At 32.5% G+C, this 22,441-nt stretch overlaps 1 protein-coding gene across 1 annotated transcript; it reads left to right on the top strand.

Moving 5' to 3' along the window:
* The first annotated feature begins 14,785 nt into the window (after window positions 1-14,785).
* LOC107901830 (uncharacterized) lies at window positions 14,786-18,013 on the top strand. Its single transcript, XM_016827987.1, has 3 exons — window positions 14,786-14,869; window positions 16,738-16,819; window positions 16,935-18,013. The coding sequence occupies exons 1-3, from the start codon at window positions 14,861-14,863 to the stop codon at window positions 17,741-17,743; spliced, it is 900 nt and encodes a 299-aa protein (XP_016683476.1). The 5' UTR covers window positions 14,786-14,860; the 3' UTR covers window positions 17,744-18,013.
* The last annotated feature ends 4,428 nt before the right edge of the window (window positions 18,014-22,441 follow it).

Raw genomic sequence — 22,441 nt, 5'->3', positions numbered from 1 at the left:
TACTTATCTACTAATTCCTCTTAATGGTCTATTTGCCAAATAAGGACCTCCAATTTTGAATTCCATAGCTATTTGATACTTATAGCTACTAGAACTTAACTTTTGTATTTTATGCAATTTGGCCCTTTCCATCTAATTTGACATATAATCGGTAAAATTTTCTTAACGACATTTTCATATGACATTCCTATCATAATGCAAACCATGCAACATTTTACTAGAGCTTCCTCTATAATCGGATATTGCTTTCCCATTGTTTCCTCAGGTTCCTAAGTAGCTTCCTCTATCCCATGTGGTTGCTAGAGAACTTTTACTAGAGCTACATTTTTATTTCTCAATTTTGTTGTCTCATGTGCCAGAATTCTGATTGGTTCCTCACTGTATGTCATATCAGGCTAAATTTCAACATCTATAAGAAAAATAACATGTAAAGGGTCTGACAATATCGTCATAACATAGACACATGAAAAACATTGGGAATTCTGACAAGCTCTGATGGTAGGGCTAATCGGTACGAAATAGGTTCGATTCTTTTAATAATTTCATACGGCGCGGTAAATCGCGGACTCGGTTTTCTTTTATGACCAAACCGAAGAACTTTTTTCCAAGGTGAAACTTTCAAGAATACCTTGTCGCCAACTTGAAATTCTATCTCTTTACGTTTAAGATCCGCATAGGATTTCTGACGATTAGAAGCTGCTTTTAATCTATCTCGAATCACTTTCACTTTTTCTTCGGTTTCGCAGATCAGATCAACCCTGTGTATCTTTTTCTCACTAAGCTCAGTCCAATACAACGAAGTTCTACATTTACAACCATATAGAGCTTCATACGGTGCCATTTTAGTGCTTGACTGATAGCTATTATTATATGTGAAATCGACTAAAGACAGATATTTCTTTCAATTGCTTTTGAATTCCAAAATTTAACACCGAAACATATCTTTAAGAATCTCAATTACACACTCTGATTAACCATCGGTCTGAGGATGAAATGTGATACTGAAATGTAATTGTGTACCTAGAGCTTCTTGTAACTTGTTCCAAAATTAAGATGTAAATCGAGGATCTCTATCATAAATAGTAGAAACTGACACTCCATGTAGCCTGACAATATCAGAAACGTATAATTCTGCTAATCTGTCCAGGGAGAAATCCATACGTACCGAAATGAAATGTGTAGACTTTGTCAAACGATCAACAATTACCCAAATGACATATTTCTTTTCCTGAGATAAGGGTAATCCTGACACAAAGTCCATAGTAACTCTTTCCCATTTCCATTCTGGTATCGTCAGTGGCTGTAGCAATCTTGAAGGTACCTGATGTTCAGCTTTAACTTACTGACATAGCAAACATTTAAATACAAATTTAGAAATATCACGTTTCATTCTCGACCACCAGTATATCTTTTTCAAATCATTATACATTTTATTACTCCCCGTATGAACAAACATAGTAACATTATGAGCTTTGTGCCAAATTTTCTGTACAAGCTTCAAATTTTTTGGTACAGAAACTCTACCTTGGAATAACAGACAATCATCAGGTCCAATCTGAAATTTTAAATTGAAAATCAACTCACTTTGTACTCGTTTAGCTTGTAACCCATCATCATTTTTTTGGGCTTTGCAAATCTGCTGTAGAAACACCGGTTTAGCCTTTAACTCGGCTAAAATTTAACTATCATCAGACAATAACAATCGGGTATTCATTGCTTGTAAGGAAAACAGCGACTTTTTACTCAAAGCATTAACAACCACATTTACTTTTCTCAGATGATAATCAATTACCAAATCATAATCTTTCAACAATTCCAGCCATCTGCACTGTCTCAAATTCAAATCTTTTTGTGATATCAGATACTTTAAACTTTTATGATTAGTGAATATATGGCATTTTTCACCAAACAGATAATGTCGCCAAATTTTCGATGCAAAAATAATAGTTGCCAATTCTAAATTATGTACTGGGTAATTATTTTCATATGGTTTTAGTTGTCTAGAAGCATAGGCTATTACTTTGTCTTCTTGCATCAAGACACAGCCTAAACCATTCAATGATGCATCACTGTAAATAGAAAATTCCTTACACTATTCAGGCTGAACCAGAATTGATGCTTCAGTCAACAAGGCTTTCAACCGGTCAAAACTTTGCTAACATTTATCTGTCCACTCAAATTTCACATTTTTCTATAGTAGTCTTATCATCGGCGAAGCTATCACTGAAAACCCTTGTACAAATCAATGATAGTAACTAGCTAATCCTAGAAAACTTCTAACTTTAGACACATTTTTCAATGGTTTCTAGTTAACAATAGCTGAAATTTTATTTGGATCCACTGTAATGCCTTTAACAAATACTATATGTCTAAGAAAACCAACTTCGGGAAGCCAAAATTCACATTTGTTAAATTTAGCATATAGTTGTTTCTCACGCAGAGTTTGCAGAAAAATTCTCAAATGATCAGCATGTTCATTTTCATCTCAAAAATATACCAGGATGTTATCAATAAATACCACCACAAATGATCCAAGTATGGTCTGAAAATTCTATTCATCAAATCTATAAATACCGCAGGTGCATTGGTTAAACCAAACGGAATCATATGAAATTCATAGTGTCCGTACCTAGTTTTGAATGCCATTTTTGGTACATCTGAGTCTTTCACTTGTAACTGATAGTAGCCAGAACGGAAATCTATCTTTGAGAATACTATAGTACCTTTCAACTGGTTAAACAAGTCATCAATACGAGGCAGGGGATACTTATTCTTAATTGTGACATTTTTGAGTTGTTTATAATAAATACACAATCTCAACGATCTATCCTTCTTCTTAACAAACAAAACCGGTGCACCCCAAGATAATGAACTGGGTCAATCAAAACCCCTGTCAGTCAGTTCTTGCAACTGTACTTTCAACTCTTTTAATTCTGTAGGGGTCATTCTATATGGTGCTATAGATATCAGTGTTGTTTCTGGAACAAGATGTATAGAAAACTTCACTTCTCTGACCGGCAGTAATCCGGGTAACTCCTCCGGAAACATATTAGGATATTCATAAACCACTGGCACTGATTTAATCTTCGATTCAAATACATTAGTGTCCAACACATAAGCAAGATAAGCATCATACCCTTTTTTGACATTTCTATGCTGACATGACTGATATCACATTAGACAACCCATCCAATTATCAGATTCAATACAGAGCATTTTAACACAATATGCTATTATTTACAATTTACCATGGTATCATGCTGAATTAACCAGTCCATGCCCAGAATCACATCAAACTCATCAAATGGTAATAACATCAAATCATCCGAAAAACAGTAACCCCGTACCATTAACGGACAATTCTTGCAAATTTTATCCACCATCACATACTGGCCTAGAGGGTTGGATACTTTAACCACGAATTCAATGGACTTGACAGGTAAATTTTTATTAGACACTAAATTCGTGTAGATGTATAAATAGGTAGAACTAGGATCAATTAAAGCAGTTATATCAGTATCAAGAAGAGAAAAAGTACCAATAATAATGTCAGGTGCAGAGGCATCCTCACGTGCACGAATAGCATATGTCCTAACTGGTGCTTGTGTTTCAGCTTTGACGGTTGAATCTTTTGTCGTACCCCAGCTACCACTCATATTGCCAGGATTACGAGGTGGTCTACCTCTTGTAGCGGGGTTGCTTGACCTTGAAGTTTGAATGATATCTTTTTCAAGCTTTTCTAGCTAGTCTTTGAGATAGTGGTAAAAGGAACCACATCTAAAACAGGCTCTGCTTTTCATGCAGCACTCACCAAAATGTAGTTTATTACAGTGCTTGCATCTGGGTTTGGGGTTTCCAACATACCTGCATTGCTACAGATGTAGCCTGAGATCTCAGATTGAAGTTTTGAATACCTCTATCTCTCTCAAAATACCCTACAGAGGTGGTTAAATGGTCATGATATTTCTTTGATTTCTTTGAGGCCGACTGATATGACTTTCCCTTAAATCTTTTACTTGAAGTTCTGGCTTCCATCTCAACTTATCTCTTTTCTTTGCTCAGTTCTTCGACTTTATGTGCTCGGTCAACCAGTACAGTAAATTCTTTTAATTCGAGGATCCCAACTAACAACTTTATGTCTTTGTTTAATCCCTCTACAAACTGTTTACACATGGCGATTTTAGTTGGAATACACTCTCTGGCATATTTACTCAGTCGGAAAAATTTTCGTTCATACTCAAATATAATCTTGTGGCCCAAGTGACCCTTTCCTTCGGTACAACAGAATTAAGATGTTCCACCACTGGTAAGCTGAGTCTTTTAGCAGTGATACAATACATTTCAGATATTCAGCTAACGTAAAAGACAATTCATCCAAAACTCCAATAGTGTTTTCTAACCAAAATTTAGCCCTGTTTGGATCATCTTCAGCTATAGCTCTAAATTCTTCTGACCCATATTTACGAATTTTATCTACATGAGGCTTACTAGTTCTAACAAGTTCTGTACCTTGAGGCATATCTGGAACCAGTTGAGAAACAGGAGGGGGTGGAGGTTGTTGTACAGTCGGATTTGTTCTTAAAAATTCTGTAAACCATTCGTTCATCATTTAGAAGAAGGCTTCTTTAGCCTCTCCTCCTCGGCCCTCAGATACAGGCTTTCTACTACTTAAAGTTGCTCTTTGAACGGAAGCTTAAGCATTGCTCTCAACTTCTTCGAATTCAACTCGGTTGAACGACATTACTATATGAAAAACATGTTTTAAAATGTTCAGGAGATATCACAATATCACGGGTTATATAATGGCATGTATAGCTAGACTCATATATGCTACGTTAGTCTAAGAATAAGCTAAATCGTAGCTCTGATACCAATACAATGTAACACCACTAACCCTTATTCGTCACCGAAACAGGGTTATGAAGTATTATTAGGATTTATAGATCAATTATAGTCATTTCATATAATTTAACATCCATGTCAAAAATCAATCATATTGTCTCTTATATGAGCCCTCAAGGCCCAAAATACGTATTAGAAACAAGTCAGAACTAAACTGGGTACTTAGAGAATTTTTCACAAAATGTCAAAATCTTTCTAAAGTACAGGGGACACACGCCCGTGTGGCTAGGCAGTGTGGCTCATTCGGCCAAGAGACATACCCGTGTCTTAGGTCGTGTGGGCATTCGAAATAGGGGCACACGACCATGACCTAGCCCGTTTCAAATTTAGTGTGCTCACTGACTAGGGTCACACAGCCAAGCGACACATCCGTGTGCTAGGCCGTGTGAGTATACTAACTTGCATTTAATAGGTGCAAGGGTCACAAGGCCAAGCCACACGCCTGTGTGCTAGGCCATGTAGATAATTTTGAGCATTTTGTTTCTCAATTTTTAAGATGTAGGGGACACACGGCTAGATCACACGCCCATGTGCTAGGCCGTGTACCACACACGGTTGAGACACACATCCGTGTCTTTACCCGTGTAGACGAAAATAGGCCAATTCCAAGGCCACTTTTCTCACCCAATTTGTCTTCCACCTACATCAACACTTCAACACTTTCACCAAATAATACAAGACATTTAAATCAATCTAAAACCAAGTTTAACATATATCATGACACCCCATATGTCCAAGTAGTCAATCTTAATTGACCATGTAAACCTATATGCATATTTCTCCAATCATATATTATTTCAAACCATACATTATTATATTCATAATTATTCATTACTTAACCACATTAAACACAACAAAGAAATTAAGCCACACATACATATACACATAAAAATATGTCCAACTCAAGCCATTCTGATGGCTAGTTACATCAAAATTAGTTTTCTATATATACCGAAGTGGGTCGATAGATAGTGTGATGTAGCTCCGACCAGCTTCTAACATTTACGAGCTTTAGAGTACTACAAGACAGAGAAAATAAAACAGAGTAAGCATTAAATGCTTAGTAAGTTCGTATAATGGGAAATTAACTTACCATACATTTGTATTTAAGGTAAGCATACATAATACAACCAAAGCAATTTGGCTAATAACCAAGACACATAACATTATCTAACATGTTAGTCATGTATTTTACATGAATACCAAGAATCATATAAGGGCTCATCAAATATCAAATTCCATGCTCATAATTTCCACTTATTGTGTTCATTTACCAATTCCATGTATATTGTGCATATACAGGTAATGATTCATTTCGAACTCTTATTTTCTCATGTTAGGATTTGGCCCATTGAATCATCTAAAATATCGATGGATACATGGGTAGTACACACGAAGTGTACAAATCTAAAATCTGTCAATTCATATTCGGGAATACTCATACGAGCATATAAACGGAAAGCTCTTGTGAGCCATGTAAAGAGAAGCTTTGAAGAGCCATTAATGGGAAGCTCATACAAGCCAATATCGGGAAGTTCAAGCGAGCCAATATCGAAAAGCTCCGAAGAGCCATTAATCGAGAAGCTCATGAAAGAGCCTTTAATCGGGAAGCTCCGAAGAGTCATATATCTAGACGCTTATAAGAGCTACAGTGTGTCCACAACACATGTAGGATCATAACCAAATCGAGATGCTTCAAAGAGCTATTAACGGGAAGCTTATGAGAGCTAATAACGAGATGCTCTTTCGAGCTGTGGTATGTCCACAACACATGCAGGACCACAACCAATTCAGGAACACTGTATCCATCGAATTTTATTGATCCAAACGAGGCTTAATACTTGTCATACATTATCGGATATGTGATTTTTTTTTAAAAAATCACTACTTTTCTTAAAGATGAAAGGTTTTATTTCGAAATGGTTGAAAAAAAATTAAAACTTCTTTTTTAAATTTAAAATTTCCTTTGAAATGGCTAAAAAACATTTTTTTTTATTTTTAAGAATCTAAACTTTCTATTTTTTTAAAAAAAATCACTGTTTTTCTTAAATATCAAAGCTTTTATTCCGAAATAGTTGAAAAAAATCAAAACTTTATTTTAAAAATTTAAAATTTCCTTTAAAATGACTAAAAAACAAATTTTATTTTTAAAAATCTAAATTTTCTCTTTTTAAAAAAAATCAGAACTTTTCTCAAGATCAAGCCATTTAAAACAAAAACATTTATTTTAAGAAGGGGAATGAAAAAAAAGAGATTTTTGGGGCTCTTAAGAGCAAAGGACCGATGGTCGGATGATGTCCCCTTCATTGGAGCCCAAAACCCGATCCCTCATAACATGTCTATGGTAAAAAGAATAGAAAAAGAAATAGCATGATTGTTGTTGTTATTGTTTTTACCTTTTTAAAAAATATATATAAAAAGCCTCATTTTTTTCCATTTCATTTCATATGTATATATTGCTTTTCAATCTTGTTTATTTGTAAAAAAAAAGATAATAATGTTATTTAATAATAATTTGGGCCCTTGATAGGCCTAAAAAGGAAAGAAAAACAAAGGCCTCTAATTGACCAGAATTGGGTGGGCTTCGAACAGGCCCAAGAGAGAACAAAAATTTAAAGGGAGCAAACGGGCCTCCAATTGGGCTCGGACAAAAATGGGTGTATAAAAGCTTATTAATTTTCGTTGAATAATAAGATTAAAGAGAAAGGGCTTTATACGGGGTTGTTAATGTTTGGGAAAGTGGTTAAATGTACGTGAACGAGTTTTAATGATGTTTCTATGTTCCTTGAGTAGCGATTGCAAGTGAGATGGTTGGATTTGGTGTGCCGCTACTTTAGGAGAGGATCGAGTGAGTTTCTTCACTGGCCTATGTATATATTTTGTTCATACTGAAATGTATCTATATGGAATTGATGGTATGTGTATTGGGTATGAAGCCTAGTGATTCTAAATTTTTGACGGAATGAGTATTAGTTAAGATTAAGTTAAGGAATAAGTAGTCTAGTTGAATGTGAATTCTCTTATATGGGTTCCTATGAATCTTTTGGATAAGTTATTTATAGTCTAAGTTTTGAAAATAATAAATAATCATTGCAGATAGTAAGAACATTTGATAAAGAATCTTATGAGTCTAGTTTGTGCATGCATGCTATGACATTTAATCATGACCATGTATGTGTTTGTTTGGAATGTATACTGTGAAATGTGAACTATGAGTATAAATGATTAACTAATGACAAAACTTGAGTATTGATTAAACAAGTAAAACATAAGGGAATTGCGTAAGAGTAAAGTTATTGTGTGTAGAAATTCATGAATGAAAAGTAGAATGATGAGTATGTAAGTAAGGTTTAATCCAAGAAGGGGTATAACTTAGACTTGTAATTTGATGAAAGGTTAGACGAGCCCAAATGTATGGGTGTTTGTGATGATGAATTACGTCTATGAATGTATGAATGTTTGTTGAGTATGATGTGTGTTTTTTACAGTGAATCCTGAAATTAAAGTAGGGTTGTATGAGTATGTTTGGAAATATGTGATAATATGTGAAATAGTTTGTGTGTTTGTATGAATCAAGTGTCGAGTCTCGAATGGTGTCAATGTTTGATGGGTCTGTCAAGTGAGTCACTAAGCCAACTGTTGCATGTATGATATGTGTTCTTGAAACTTTTGTGAATAGTGGATGAAACATGAAACGAAACCTAGATGAGTATGATGTGATGATTCTAATGAGTAATGTATAATTTATGGATTTATGTGTATGATTGCATGAAATTTGATGGTCTAAGCATGAGATATGAATCTTGAGTTTAAAGGATGTTTACTTCTAATGGGCTAGCATAACAATGGAGGCAAGGACAATAAACAAAAACACCAAACAAATGATTTTTAACGAAGGAAATTAAAGATAACTGAATAACATCAACATGGGATTAGAATCTAAATACACAAGAGGTTGAAGGTTTAACTAAGAAAATAAACCCTAGCTACAGTGATAACTAACTTAACTACCAACCATGGAACTAAGAAAAGCAAAGAAAATCCTTACAAAACTTTAAAACTTACCACAACTAAGGATTTCCCAAATTTACTAATTTGAACGTTTCAAGGAAAATATTTAACCTTTACAATCTCTAACTATTAAATAGGCAAGGTCACTTCCCCTTAAGGTTTTCCAACTAAAACTTTAAGTAAATCCTCATAAAAATGAAAAATAAAATCGAGAATGGATTATCACCCTTAGAAGGTAGTTATACAACAATTAAGCCCTCTCACAAATCAAGACAACACTTGAAAGAATGAATCACAACTAATCCCACAAGTGTGTACAAGTGAAAATAAGAATAATAATGAGAATTGATTAAATTTTAGCTTTTGATCTTTGTAAAAAAGTTTCTTGTCTTCATATAAGTGTCATTGAATCATATCTATATCTTCTCATTGAGTTATGTATGTTTGGAGTTGTTGGAGGGAGTTTCTAACCGTTGATAGCATTCATTTTGCGCATTTAATGTAACCTGTAGCAATGTGTCTTAAGACACAAAACCCTTGTGTTGAGAGAGGAAGAACAAAAAGTATGATCGTTGGAGCCTATAGTCTCGAGGCACAATAGGTTTGTCTTGAGAAAATTACCCATATGTCTTGAGATAAATACTTGATTATCTCGAGACACAACTTCCCTGAAGCAAACCTTAGCTTCGGTATTAGATTTTCTCAAGACATTTGGGCTTTTGTCTCGATGCTAGGCACCCCTAAAGCGAAATTTAGCTTTGATTTGGTATTGTATTGAGACAAATGAGCTTTTGTCTCAAGATAGGGCACCCTTGAAGAAATTTTAGCTTCAATATTGGTATGTCTCAAAACAATACTCAAATCGTCTCAAGACAATATTGGACAAGTTGAAAAATAAGGCTTAAAAATATTTTAAAGGACTTGGTGATACTAAAAATCTTTTATAGAATGATTTAAGTTATTTAAAAATTTTATTTATTAGTTTGTAATATTTGAAAATATATTCAGATGTCATCAAATAATTCCTTAACAACAATAAAAAAAAAAGTAGAACCAACTTATGATATAGATAGTAATAGAATAGTTTAGTAAAAGAACTTATCACAAGTAAATTGATTTATTTTAAAATCAAATGAAAATTAAAATATTTTAAACTAGTGTGGGTTTTAATCTATAAAACAACATTAAAAAATTTAATATTAGAGATCTTAAAAGCAATAAACTTTTTAAAAAGTGAACATGCATATCAGCCATATAGAATAAATATTTTTTAAAACCAATAGAATTATTCATTAAAATAAATACATGTGGAAATAATGGTTTTTTTTTGTGAAAAAAAGATAAACAAAAATACAACTTAACAACTACTAAGAAACTTGAAAAGCTTTGTCTTGTTAGATAGCCATAACCACCAAATTAGGAGGTACTTCAAAGATTTGAAGAGAAGTCTGGCAAGAGAGACTAATCCTTGCCAATTGATTTGCAATTAAATTACACTCCCTGAGAACATATTTGATTTCCTACTGTCTTCAAAGCGCAAAAACCGTTTTAACTCTTTTGAGCAAGGTAATATCGGAGTCCATTGACTCCTCCATAGACAAGGCCTTAACCACCTTAAAATGCAAGTGTGTGTAAAATTATCAAAATAAGCTTTATTTTTTTTGGTCATAAAATAAGATTTAGGTAAAGTGATAAAGACAAGATTTTTATAGATATTGGTGGCATGAGTTTAAATTTCAATATTTTTTATTTTTTATTTTTATTAAAAAAAGAATCATAGTAATAATATAAGTTAAAATATATAAAGTTATTTTAATAATTTTTTAATCAAGTTGGTGTCGAGTTAAGTCGTGACACTAACTCAATCACTCACTTAAATTAATAGTGTAGATAAAGATATAACCTTTGTAATGTTAAAATTTTAATATAGATATAAATATACATAAAATAAAAAATAGATAAAATAGAATAATATTCTAACCACGAGACACCTTAATCATTTAATTTAATTGGTCATCCTTGGTCCAAGGCCAATTTGATTCCTCGGAGTCAGAGAGATGGTCCATGATCTTAATTGAATAATTGTTCCATGCATTCAGCAAACTAATTTTGACCTTATTTTCTTCTTCCTTCTCCACTAGGGATATAAATATGTATATTATTAGCGAATCTCACCTCACCAAGAATTTTTAAAATGAAATATTTATATTTATATTTCAACAAATATTATCACATTATTAATAGATGACAAAACTTAATCTTATTAATGAATTTTTTGAATGTATCTGTTTCAGGTTTTTTTATTTTTAAATGGATTTTGGGTGGGAGGAAGCAATTTTTTATTATTATAATAAGTATGATTTGATTATTTTAATTGTTTGTTTCGTCTTATCGTATAAAATCACCATTTACCTAAAGTATGTATATAGTATAATGTCAAGTTCAGTCATTAACGTTTACAATTTTTATTAATTTAAATCTTATTCTTTTTTTAAGCTAAATTTGGCTGTTAACCTTTTAAAAAAAAGTCAAATTATTTTTTTAATGTAAACCTTAACTAAAACATTAATTTTTTAATTATAGTGGCGTGACAGTTCACGTGTTAATCTACATGCACTCTATGCTGACATGACACTATGATCTCTCATATCACAAAAAGTAATAAGAATGAGATATGAAAAGGTGTCCTTACTCAAAACCCCGATTATGAAATCCCCTCTCTCCCCCCTTCATATATTGGGACGCACTGTTCTTATAGAGATGCATTTTCACATCTTCTTAACCCAAAATGGTTGGTAAGAGGAAAAATTCCTTTTTTTTAGGGTACTCCGAGGAACAAGTCCATTGGAGACGAGGTGGACTTGTAGTTCAAAGGATTAGAGCACATGGTTACAAACCATGGTGTCGAGGGTTGAAATCCCTCCTTGCCCAAAAGGGAAGGACCTTTCCATTTGGTAGGGGTAGAAAAATCATGATCGGGATGGCGGACCCAAAGCTATGGAACTTGAGCATGGGTCTTTTGCCAAAATGGAATGGCCTTTTATTTATTATTTATCATATATTTTTACTTTTCTATTTTATATATAGCATTACCTGCCAAAACAAAATAACATAAGCATTTTTTTTTTGTTTTATGTCTTATAAGTCTTCCTCAACAAGGCTTGGGCAAAATAGCAGAGCAAGTACAAATATTAGTACCATAGAAAAATGTGCTCCTCGTCATTAAATTAATGTGTTCTCTCACGATAATTGTAGCCTATCAGGAGAATCGATGACTGCATCTTTGAGGCATGAGTTCTAGTTTCATAAGTGTTTCTTTGTAGGAACATCAATGAATCAGATCAATTATTCTTCATGCTTTGTGAGCAAACATACATATATGTTGGCCTAAAGTGTATACGCATTGTTGACAACTAATTTAAAATTATAAAAATATTCAAAAAATTTTAAAAATTCAAAAAAAATTAAATAAATTAGGATGGACTATATGTTAGTTGTCGTGCGCGATACCATGTTTAAAATTTTAACATTTTATTCAATATTTTCATTTAAAACAATTCATTGGACTCTTTTTAAAAGGTTGAGGGTCAAATTTAGCTAAAAAAAAAGAATAAAAATTGATTTGACAAAAAAATGTAAACATTAAAGGCTAAATTTTACATTATGCCTATAACTATTAAATCTTAAAAGAGATAACATAATTTTTGCCGCCTGAACTCGGCAACTAGGTCCATTTTGATACCTGTACCTTTTTTTATCCATTTTGGTAGCTAAACTTGACAACTAGATTCATTTTTGTCCTTGAACTTGAAAAATATAAAAGTTTGATGATATGGCCCTCTGAGATCGTGCCACATCATCACTTGAAAATTAAAAAATATATATATATAAAATTTCAGGTGATGTGGTACAATATTAGAGTGTAACGTACAATGTCCTAATAGCTAGACTAGTGGTTGAACTAGTCAGACCATTGGTTCCTGGTTCAATTGATTGGATCGGGTTTACAACTATACCAATAATAATTAAATAAATATTCATAATTCATAAAATTTTAAAAAATAAAAAAATTATTAAATCGGATTAACCTTTTCAACTATTGGTTTTTGTCTTTATTTTTTTATCGATTTCAAGCAGTTTTCAATTCAATCAGCTCAACCCCTTTGTTTGGACTAGTGTATGGTCGATCTTCAATCCAATCAGTCTGACCAATCAATCTAGTCATGTTCCAAAAACACTGATCATATCATCAAATCTTAACGAAATCCAAGTTCAGGGACCAAAATGATTCTAGTTGCAAATTTAGGTATCAAAGTGAACCAAAAATAAAAATATCAAAGTGTATGTAATTGCCAAGTTCCAAAAATTATATTATTCAAATTTAAAAGTGTAAAAATGTAATAATGAATTATATAAAATAAAAAAAAAACCTAAATTCTTTCACTTTCTTCCTTACCCATATTTCTCAAAACTAAAAATCAAAATGAGAATTTTAGAAAATTTTGTTTTGAAGAATTATGCTTGAATATTTTATTGTTTTTTTTAAATTGAAGATATTATAAATAACTAGCAAAAATTAAATTGAGGTGAGACGAGGTTGGGAATGGACGTTTCCAACATTAATGGAATTGGTAGTAAATTTTAAGATTATACATCCATAATGAAACAAAATAGATGACAATATAGAGCATGCAAACGATGGAGCAATAGTGGGTTTACCAACATCCATCCCAATCCGCTCCATTGTCATACCTAACTAAAAACTCGTTAGGTTGCTAATGTAATAACATAAGAATAAAACATGTTTCTTACTTATGTATTACAATAGTTATAAATAAAACAAATAATAATTAGTAGACATTTAAACTTGATATAAGAAAGATAAGTAAAAACTCTTGTAAAAAATATAAGAGAAAAATTTTCCTCCTCTTTACTAAAAATAAGTCATGAGAATGGTTAAATATTATCAATTTAATTAATTTATTACTAATTTATATATTAAAACATGCATGAAAATAATACTCTAACCAAAAGTAATATTAATACAAAGATAATGTTTCAAATATAAATCCTTTTAGTTACTTCAGATACAAAGCTAAAAGGGTACCATTGTTGATAAGCATTATTGTTAAAGAGCTGGTCGTAACAGGGGCGGAGCTAAAGGGGGCTTGGCAGGGGCCCGACCCTCCCTAAAATGGAAAGTTTCACCTTTAGTCCTTTTATAATTTAAAAAATTTTAACTTGGTATATGATAAAATTACATTTTAATCCTCAATAATGAAAAAATTAATTTAATTATTTAAAAATAATAAAATTATAACCCATTAAAATGATAAAATTTTACTTTTATTATTATAAAAATATACAATTTTATTTTAACTCCTACAAAAAAAAATTTTAACTTCACCCCTAAATCATAACTCAACTCAAAATGTAGTTGGGATACAATGTATTTTACTAAGTTTTGCATGCCAATCATCTCATGCCAATATAATATAAAGCCTAGAAATGAGGATGGGTCCACGAAAGAGAGCATAAATCCGGGACCGGAGATTAAAATCTATAATTAATACCATGGATGTGTCAGCCACAACAGCTCGAATATCAAATAACAAAATAACGTAGTTGGGGAGGATGAAACATCTTTTTCCTACCAAAACGAGGTTGTTGTACGGATGCTTCTACGTCCAATCAAAGTTAAGTTCCTTGGCGGTGATAATTTAAAAAATTTGCCATATGAAGACAATATTTGTCGTGACTTGTGATAAGAAAAACACTGTGTCGGATGGATATGATTGGTGGTCGAGAGTGCATGGAGTCAAAGTCTTTCGCTCTAGCTCTATTTAAGACGCAATTTGGCCGCCTAGGTTGATATAGAAGTGTAAGGACACCCATCTCTTGATTTTTCTCTCTTTGTCTGTTTCACTTGGCTCTATCATCCACAGCTATGGCAGAGGTGTGGCATTATTTCACCATTTATATATTTTCTCTTATATTACTATGTCATATGTGCTGTCGGTTATTTACGGTTTAGCTAGTCTGATATGTATATATAATTATATATTTATGTGTTCACTTCATTAACGCTACATTTTTATGCTTCCAAAATAACGAAAGGTTTTATGATTTGGGGTGAGTTTGATGAAAAATATGATTAAATGTGGTTAGTATAAAAATAATAATGATAGTTAAATTAAATATTATAATAATATTATAATGTGCGATAGAAAATAAATTAAACATATTACACCTTTAATTTTTATATTCTTCGCAAATACTTGGTATCATATATATATTGTTTCAATCCTTACATTTTATTATTTATTGTATATTATTGTTAAATACACACATATTCAAAATATGTGATTTTCACACGTATATATCTGTGTAAAATTTATAGTTTATAATTTAAGTGTATGACTGAGTTGATGCCAGCTCAACAACAACTCAGTCAAGAAAATTATTAAAATAATCTTATATATTTTAAATAAACTATATTATTACGAGGATATTTTTGTCTTCTTCTTATTTAAAAAAACCAATAAAAATGTTGAAACTGTTAAGATTTAAACTCAAGCTACCAACATCGATATTTTTTTTATCACATTGATCAAAGCTTTAATTTTAATATTTTTATACATTTTAATTTTATTATACAAATTTTTTCAACCACATGTTTGTAAATATTGATAATGTCATTGATTGAGTAAATTAGTGTCATGACCAACTCAAGAAAAATGAAAATATCATAATAAATATTTAGATTGCATTTAATATTCTCATTTAATATCATGCACATATTCGTGTCATACATGTAATATATATATGTATGTATGTGCGTGTACATATGTTTGCTTAAGCGGAAGAAATCGTGAATCATGAGCCGCAGACTTCAATCCCCCTAATATAACAGCGGACGACATCCAAGTCCTCAACAGTGCATTTCAATTAATATTCTCTTTCTATATATATATATATACAAATGAGAATCCATCCTAACTATTCCTGAAAAAATGTGAATACTTGTTCAATAGGTCACAATTTAAATTATTTAAATTTTTAATTAAGTTATTTTTACGAATTAACCGAATACTAACTCAATTAGAAAAATTATGAAATTTTTTTTTCGTAATTAAAATAAATAATTTATTTGAGGATATTTTATTCTTTAACTCATGCCATTTATCTCTCAAACAAAATTTTAAGTTGAAATATTTTGTGCATTTTTATTTTATTATGCATATTTTATTACCTGAGAAATGATTGTATGCAACTGTGATTCCACGTCATTTATATCCTTTTCTAATAGGAGAATGACAAATCAGATTTTTTCTCCTGATTTTCAACCTTTTTCTCTTAAAAAAATTAAATTCAACTAAAAATGCTAAAAATCAAGAGGAAAAAAATATGATTTGTCATTCTCCTATTGAAAAGGGATAAGGGTGAAGTGGAATCACAGTTTCATATAATCCAATTCTCTTATTATCTATATCAATTGTATATCTAAACTATTATTCTTTATTTATTTTAATATAATATTTACAATTTGATATATTTATGTGTTTAAATTTCGTTTTACTCACAATCTAATCTTAATTTTTCATTTTAATATAAAAAATTTCATGTGTTATTATTAGTTAATTGTAAATAATACATTTGATTATTTATTGTATGTTATTTTTAAATACACTTTTCTAATTTAAATATATGATATCTGTGTGATAAATTTATAGTAGTGTGATAATATATATGTGTATATATATATATATATGCTTTTTTTTCTTTTCTTACCTATCACATTGATTGATAAGAGCACTGTTGTAGGGCACAACAATGGTGTTGAAAGTTGACCTTCAGTGCTACCGTTGCTATCGGAAGGTCAAGAAAGTGCTCTGCAAATATCCGGGCAAGTTTGATCGATCTTTTCTTTTCTCATTATAATTTGTGCCTAAACTATATGCATGAACAAACATATAACATAAATGAAAACCGATTAAATGTGATGTAATGGTGTTGAACAGAAATAAGAGACCAGAAATACGATGAGAAGGCAAATACGGTGACCATCACTGTGGTCTCCATCGATCCTCAGTGTATCAAGACCAAGATAAGCTGCAAGGCCGGCAGTTGCATCAAAAGCATTGAGATTAAACCGCCTGAAAAGAAAACAACAGATAAAGATAAAGATAAAGATAAAGATAAAGATAAGCCTCCTAAGAAGGAACCTGAGACAAAAATAGTATGGATACTTTGTAAGGTATGCAACACGTGGCATCCTGAAGGTCCATGCAACCAGACCATATATATTCCACTCCCACTGGCAAAGGCATGCAATGAGAATTGCGGGAAAAAAATGTGTTGTAATGGTTGTGGGGGCAGTGGGTGCAAAAGCTGCTTAGGTCATGGGTGGATCAGCTGGTATTGTGGTGCTTGTAGCAGCAGCAAGGCTTCATGTAAAGGTTGCGGCAGCTCTTCTTGTAGCGGATGCAGCAACTGGTCGTCCTGGTCATGCAGCGGGTGTGGAAGCTCTTCTTGTGGAGGGTGTTGCACAGGTTGCGGCAGCAGATCATGTGGTGGGGGTTGTAGTGGTAGTGGTGGATACGGATACGGATACGGATACTACAATAGCTGGAGTTGCAGAGGGTGCAACAGCACTTCTTGTGGCGGATGCAAAGGCTCTATTTCGTCTTCATGTAAGGGGTGCGGCAGCTTTTGGTGCAAGGGTTGTGGTGGTGGTGGTGGTGGTGGTGGATCATGTGGTTGTGGGAGGTGCGGCCGTTGTTATGATGGGATTGAACATAAAACGTCAGGTTATTGTACTCCCATGTGAGGTGGAGAGTGGATATAATGTATAATCTATTCCATTGAGTGCCTGCCTTGGCTTGTTCTTTTACGTTTTGTTTTTCTTTATTATTACGAAATTTGGGTTTGCTATTTGCAATGTTGAAGCAGGGGAGGAGATGAATAAAATGGATGAGTGGAGTTGTGGTTGAATTTTCTTCATTTGTGGTTGGTTGAGGAGGAATTTACCAGCCTGTGACTGTTATATCTTTACATGATTCCTTTGAGTAATTAATAAAACCTTTACTTGTTTTTCAAATCTTGGAGTTTAGCCTAATTTTCTTGAAAGTGTGTCAGTAAGAGAATGGTAGAAGTTGGTTTTCCTGTGCGAATTTTGGAATCCCTACCATTGTCCAATAACCATGGTTTACATCGTTTTTTTTATAAAACGGGGTCGACTTGGGTTTTCAAAACAAAAATAAAAACTGGAGTCGTCACCAATTCTTTTTTAATGAGGTGTGATTGGATCACCTCAAAAAGCGGTTGTTTTTAATAAACGATTTGATTTTATTAAAATAACGATTTTGGTCTACGAAATTCAGAAAAACGGGTTCGGGAGTCGGTTACGTACGAGGAATGATTAGCACCCTCGTAACGCCCAAAAATTGGTACCTAGTTGATTAGTTAATGTCTTAATGTCGAAAATTGAAAACTTTAAATAGATTTAAAGTACGATCCTTAAAAAACTCGAACGACATGGATTAAGATTTAAGAGGATATTCGGCTATTTGGTCCAACGAGAAATCGAAATCCAATGCATTAGGGCACGTTTTCTCGAATTTTCAAACACAAAACATTGCTTTATTTTGAAGTTTTTAAAAGGATATTTGGTCATTTGGTCGAACGAGAAAAATCGAAACCCAGCACATTAGGGCATGTTTTCTCGAATTTCCAAACGCAAAACATTGCCTCATTTTGAAAAAAAAAATTGAAGAGGATATTTGGCTATTTGGCCGAACAGGAAAGATCGAAACCCAGCACATTAGGGCACGATTTCTCGAATTTCCAAACATAAAACATTGCCTTATTTTGAAATTTTTTAAAAGGATATTTGGCTATTTGGTCGAACGAGAAAAATCGAAACCCAGCACATTAGGGCACGTTTTCTCGAATTTCCAAACCCAGAGCATTGCCTTATTTTGAAATTTTTTAAAAGGATATTAGTATGCATAACAAAATGTTAATGAATACAATGGTGTAGCATAAATAATACAAGTAATAACAATGAAAATAAATTGGATAAAAAAGGGCAAATCAATAACATACAAAATAACAATACATATAAGCAAATAAAATCAAAACATTCTTTCAAAATAATAATGAAAATGTAAATAAAGAAATAAACAAAGAAAATGAATAGAACTATAAAAATATAATATATATATATGCATATACATAAAATTATGGAAATATGAAAAATATATGTATGTATAAAATTTTAATTTATGAAAATAAAAAAAAATATGTATATATATGGGTAGTTATAAAAATATATGTATATATGTAGATAGTTTTTTTATATAAAATATAAAAATGTGTATATATATGGATTATAGAATATATGTATGTATTAAAAATACATGTGTGCGTATACATACTTCAACATTATTGTTGCGCGGAAGCGTGTAAAAGAGTAAAATTATTGTACTAAAAAATCACACTAAGTTTAATTCCCAGGAAAAAGAGGTGGATCACGAAGACCGCTTAAGTACCAGGTCTTTCCTAGCCAGAATATCCCTCTATCGTAATTTAATAGCACAATAAATCACTACAATCACACTCGCAAAATATGCAGAATAAACAATAAATAACACTAGAATTTTAACGAGGTTCAGCAAATTTTGCCTACGTCATCGGGCACTACCAAATATATTTCACTCCAAAATACAAGTGGAATTTTACAAATAAGGAGAGAGAATAATGCCTTAAGTAGAGAATGACATTTGTGGGATGGTGAAAATGAGAAATAACTAGGCCTATTTATAGTTGAAGCTCAAGGATCAACTTGCAAAGTCCCTATACAATTAGGGACCAAAATTGCAATTATTCTATGCCAAATTTCAAACCAAATTTTGGTGCCTTAAATGCTTAGATTTTCCGGTGCCAATTGTCTGACACCATCCATCTTTGAAAAGTCAAAGATTGTTGCTAATAATCTCCACCTTGAAGATTTGATTAGGATAATCTTATCTTCACACAATTCTTTCTGCCTTTGACAACAATACTTGATAGTGCCTTCTTCAACTGTTAAACTTGCAAGATATTGATCAAGTTCAAACAATGTTCGAACTTGATTGTTGTTACCACCTTGGTTATCATATCTGCGGGATTATCTGCAGTCTTATCTTCTGAAGACGAATTTTCCCCTCATCAATAATTTCCCGCACAAAATGGAATCGTACGTCGATATGCTTTGTACGTGCATGATAGACTTGATTCTTTGCTAAATGAATAGCACTTTGACTATCACAATACACGTCAATATGCTCTTGAACCAATCCCAAGGTTTTAACCATACCTTGTAACCAAATAGCTTCCTTTACAGCCTCTGTTACAGCCATGTATTCGGCTTCTGTGGTTGACAACGCAACTATAGACTGCAGTGTAGACTTCCAACTTATTGGTCCTCCAGCAAGTGTAAACACATAACCGGTGGTTGATCTTCGTTTGTCCAAATCACCAGCATAGTCAGAATCAACGTACCCAATAACACATTTACCAAGTGTAGTATCCTGCTTGAACAGTAATCCAACATCCACGGTCTTCAGAATATACCGTAGAATCCATTTCACAGCTTGCCAATGTCCTTTTCCAGGATTATGCATATACCTGCTTACTATACTAACTACCTGTGAAATGTCGGGTCTTGTACACACCATTGCATACATCAAGCTACCCACTGCATTAGAATACGGAACTTGTAACATGTATTCTTGTTCCGTATTTTTCGAAGGAGATAGTTGTGCAGAAAGCTTGAAATGAGAAGCAAACGGAGTACTTATGTAACACCCCTTACCCGTATCCAACACCGGAATAGGGTACGAGGTATCACCAAAACACATACACTTGTAAGCGTATTTAACCGAGTTATAAAATTTCATCTAAATAAAAACTTTCAAAATAATTAACATGCTTCTATAACTTTTCACAATATATCCTCGAAATATTATAATCATAATAATTAAGGCCTACGAGACCCGTCACATACTCATGCAATTCAATGCTTCATTTCCATTTCATTTAATTCACAATTTCTCATGCTCACAATTTAGATCATATCACTAGCAATTTCCATTTAATTCATGTACAATTCAATGTCACTAAGTTTAACACTAATACGTATTTACCATTTAACTCAACGTTTATCGATTATACCATTCACTAACACATTTATGAAATTCTCAATTTTGCAATGAAGATATCACTTTAGCTTAAATAACAACATCATCCTGGTATAAATACACTACCACTTATCCAATTGCTTTAGTTCTTTTGGGCCCATTTGTCACTTACCATCCTTAATCAAATTAGAGAACGGTTACGGAAAATTGAGTACTTCACTTTCACTTTGCCATAGTATAACTATGGTCTTACGTATGATCACTTATCACTTGTCCCTGATCAGATAAGTGTAGCCACTTATCACTTTGTTTCTTGATCAGATAAGTGTAGCCACTTATCACTTTGTCTCTTGATCAGATAAGTGTAGCCACTTATCACTTTGTCTCTTGATCAGATAAGTGTAGCCACTTATCACTTTGTCTCTTGATCAGATAAGTGTAGCTAAAGCTATCACTTATCACTTTGTCTCTTGATCGTATAAGTATAGCCGAAGCTATCACTTATCACTTTTCACTTGTCACTTGATCAGATAAGTGTAACCGAAGCTATCACTTATCACTTTCCATTTTGTCACTTGATCAGATAAGTGTAGCTGAAGCTATCACTTATCACTTTGTCACTTGATCAGATAAGTATAGCCGAAGCTATCACTTATCACTTTTTCACTTGATCAGATAAGTATAGCCGAAGCTATTACTTATCACTTTCCACTTGTCACTTGATCAGATAAGTGTAGCTAAAGCTACCACTTATCACTTTGTCACTTGATTAGAAGTACTCAAATCCGGCGTTCCGCTCAATTTGATCATTTATTCATATATCATGCTTACCAACATGTGTTAATTCATAAACCATTCATGATATTATTTCATGCCAAATCATATACTAAATATACCATACACACATACTATGAAACCTTATTTTCACACATGAGCTTAAACCATGACCAATAATGCACAAATATAAGCATCATTCATATTTCATCGTTTATCAGTTATAATCAAACATATGACCATTTATACACGAATAATTCATATATTTCCCAATTTTCCTCCTCCTCCTCTCCATTCCACATCCTTAATGTGTATAACACACTTAAACAACATTAACCATAATTTCAATATTCACTAACATGTATATTCAAAACTATTTATCCGAGTCAGAGTCACTAAATTATTTTTATCCGGAGCTACAGAGCTCCAAATTAATATCTGTTAATTTTTCCTGAAACTAGACTCATATATCTTCATATCATAAAATTTTCAGAATTTTTGGTTCAGCCAAATAGTACAGTTTATTCTTTAAAGTTTCCCCTGTTTCGCTGACTGATAGTTCCGACCACTCT

Source organism: Gossypium hirsutum, chromosome D06 (genome assembly GCF_007990345.1).
Source record: "Gossypium hirsutum isolate 1008001.06 chromosome D06, Gossypium_hirsutum_v2.1, whole genome shotgun sequence".
NCBI lineage: Eukaryota > Viridiplantae > Streptophyta > Magnoliopsida > Malvales > Malvaceae > Gossypium > Gossypium hirsutum.
The sequence above is the reverse complement of the archived record's forward strand: the minus strand, read 5'-3'. Positions and strand labels throughout refer to the sequence as shown.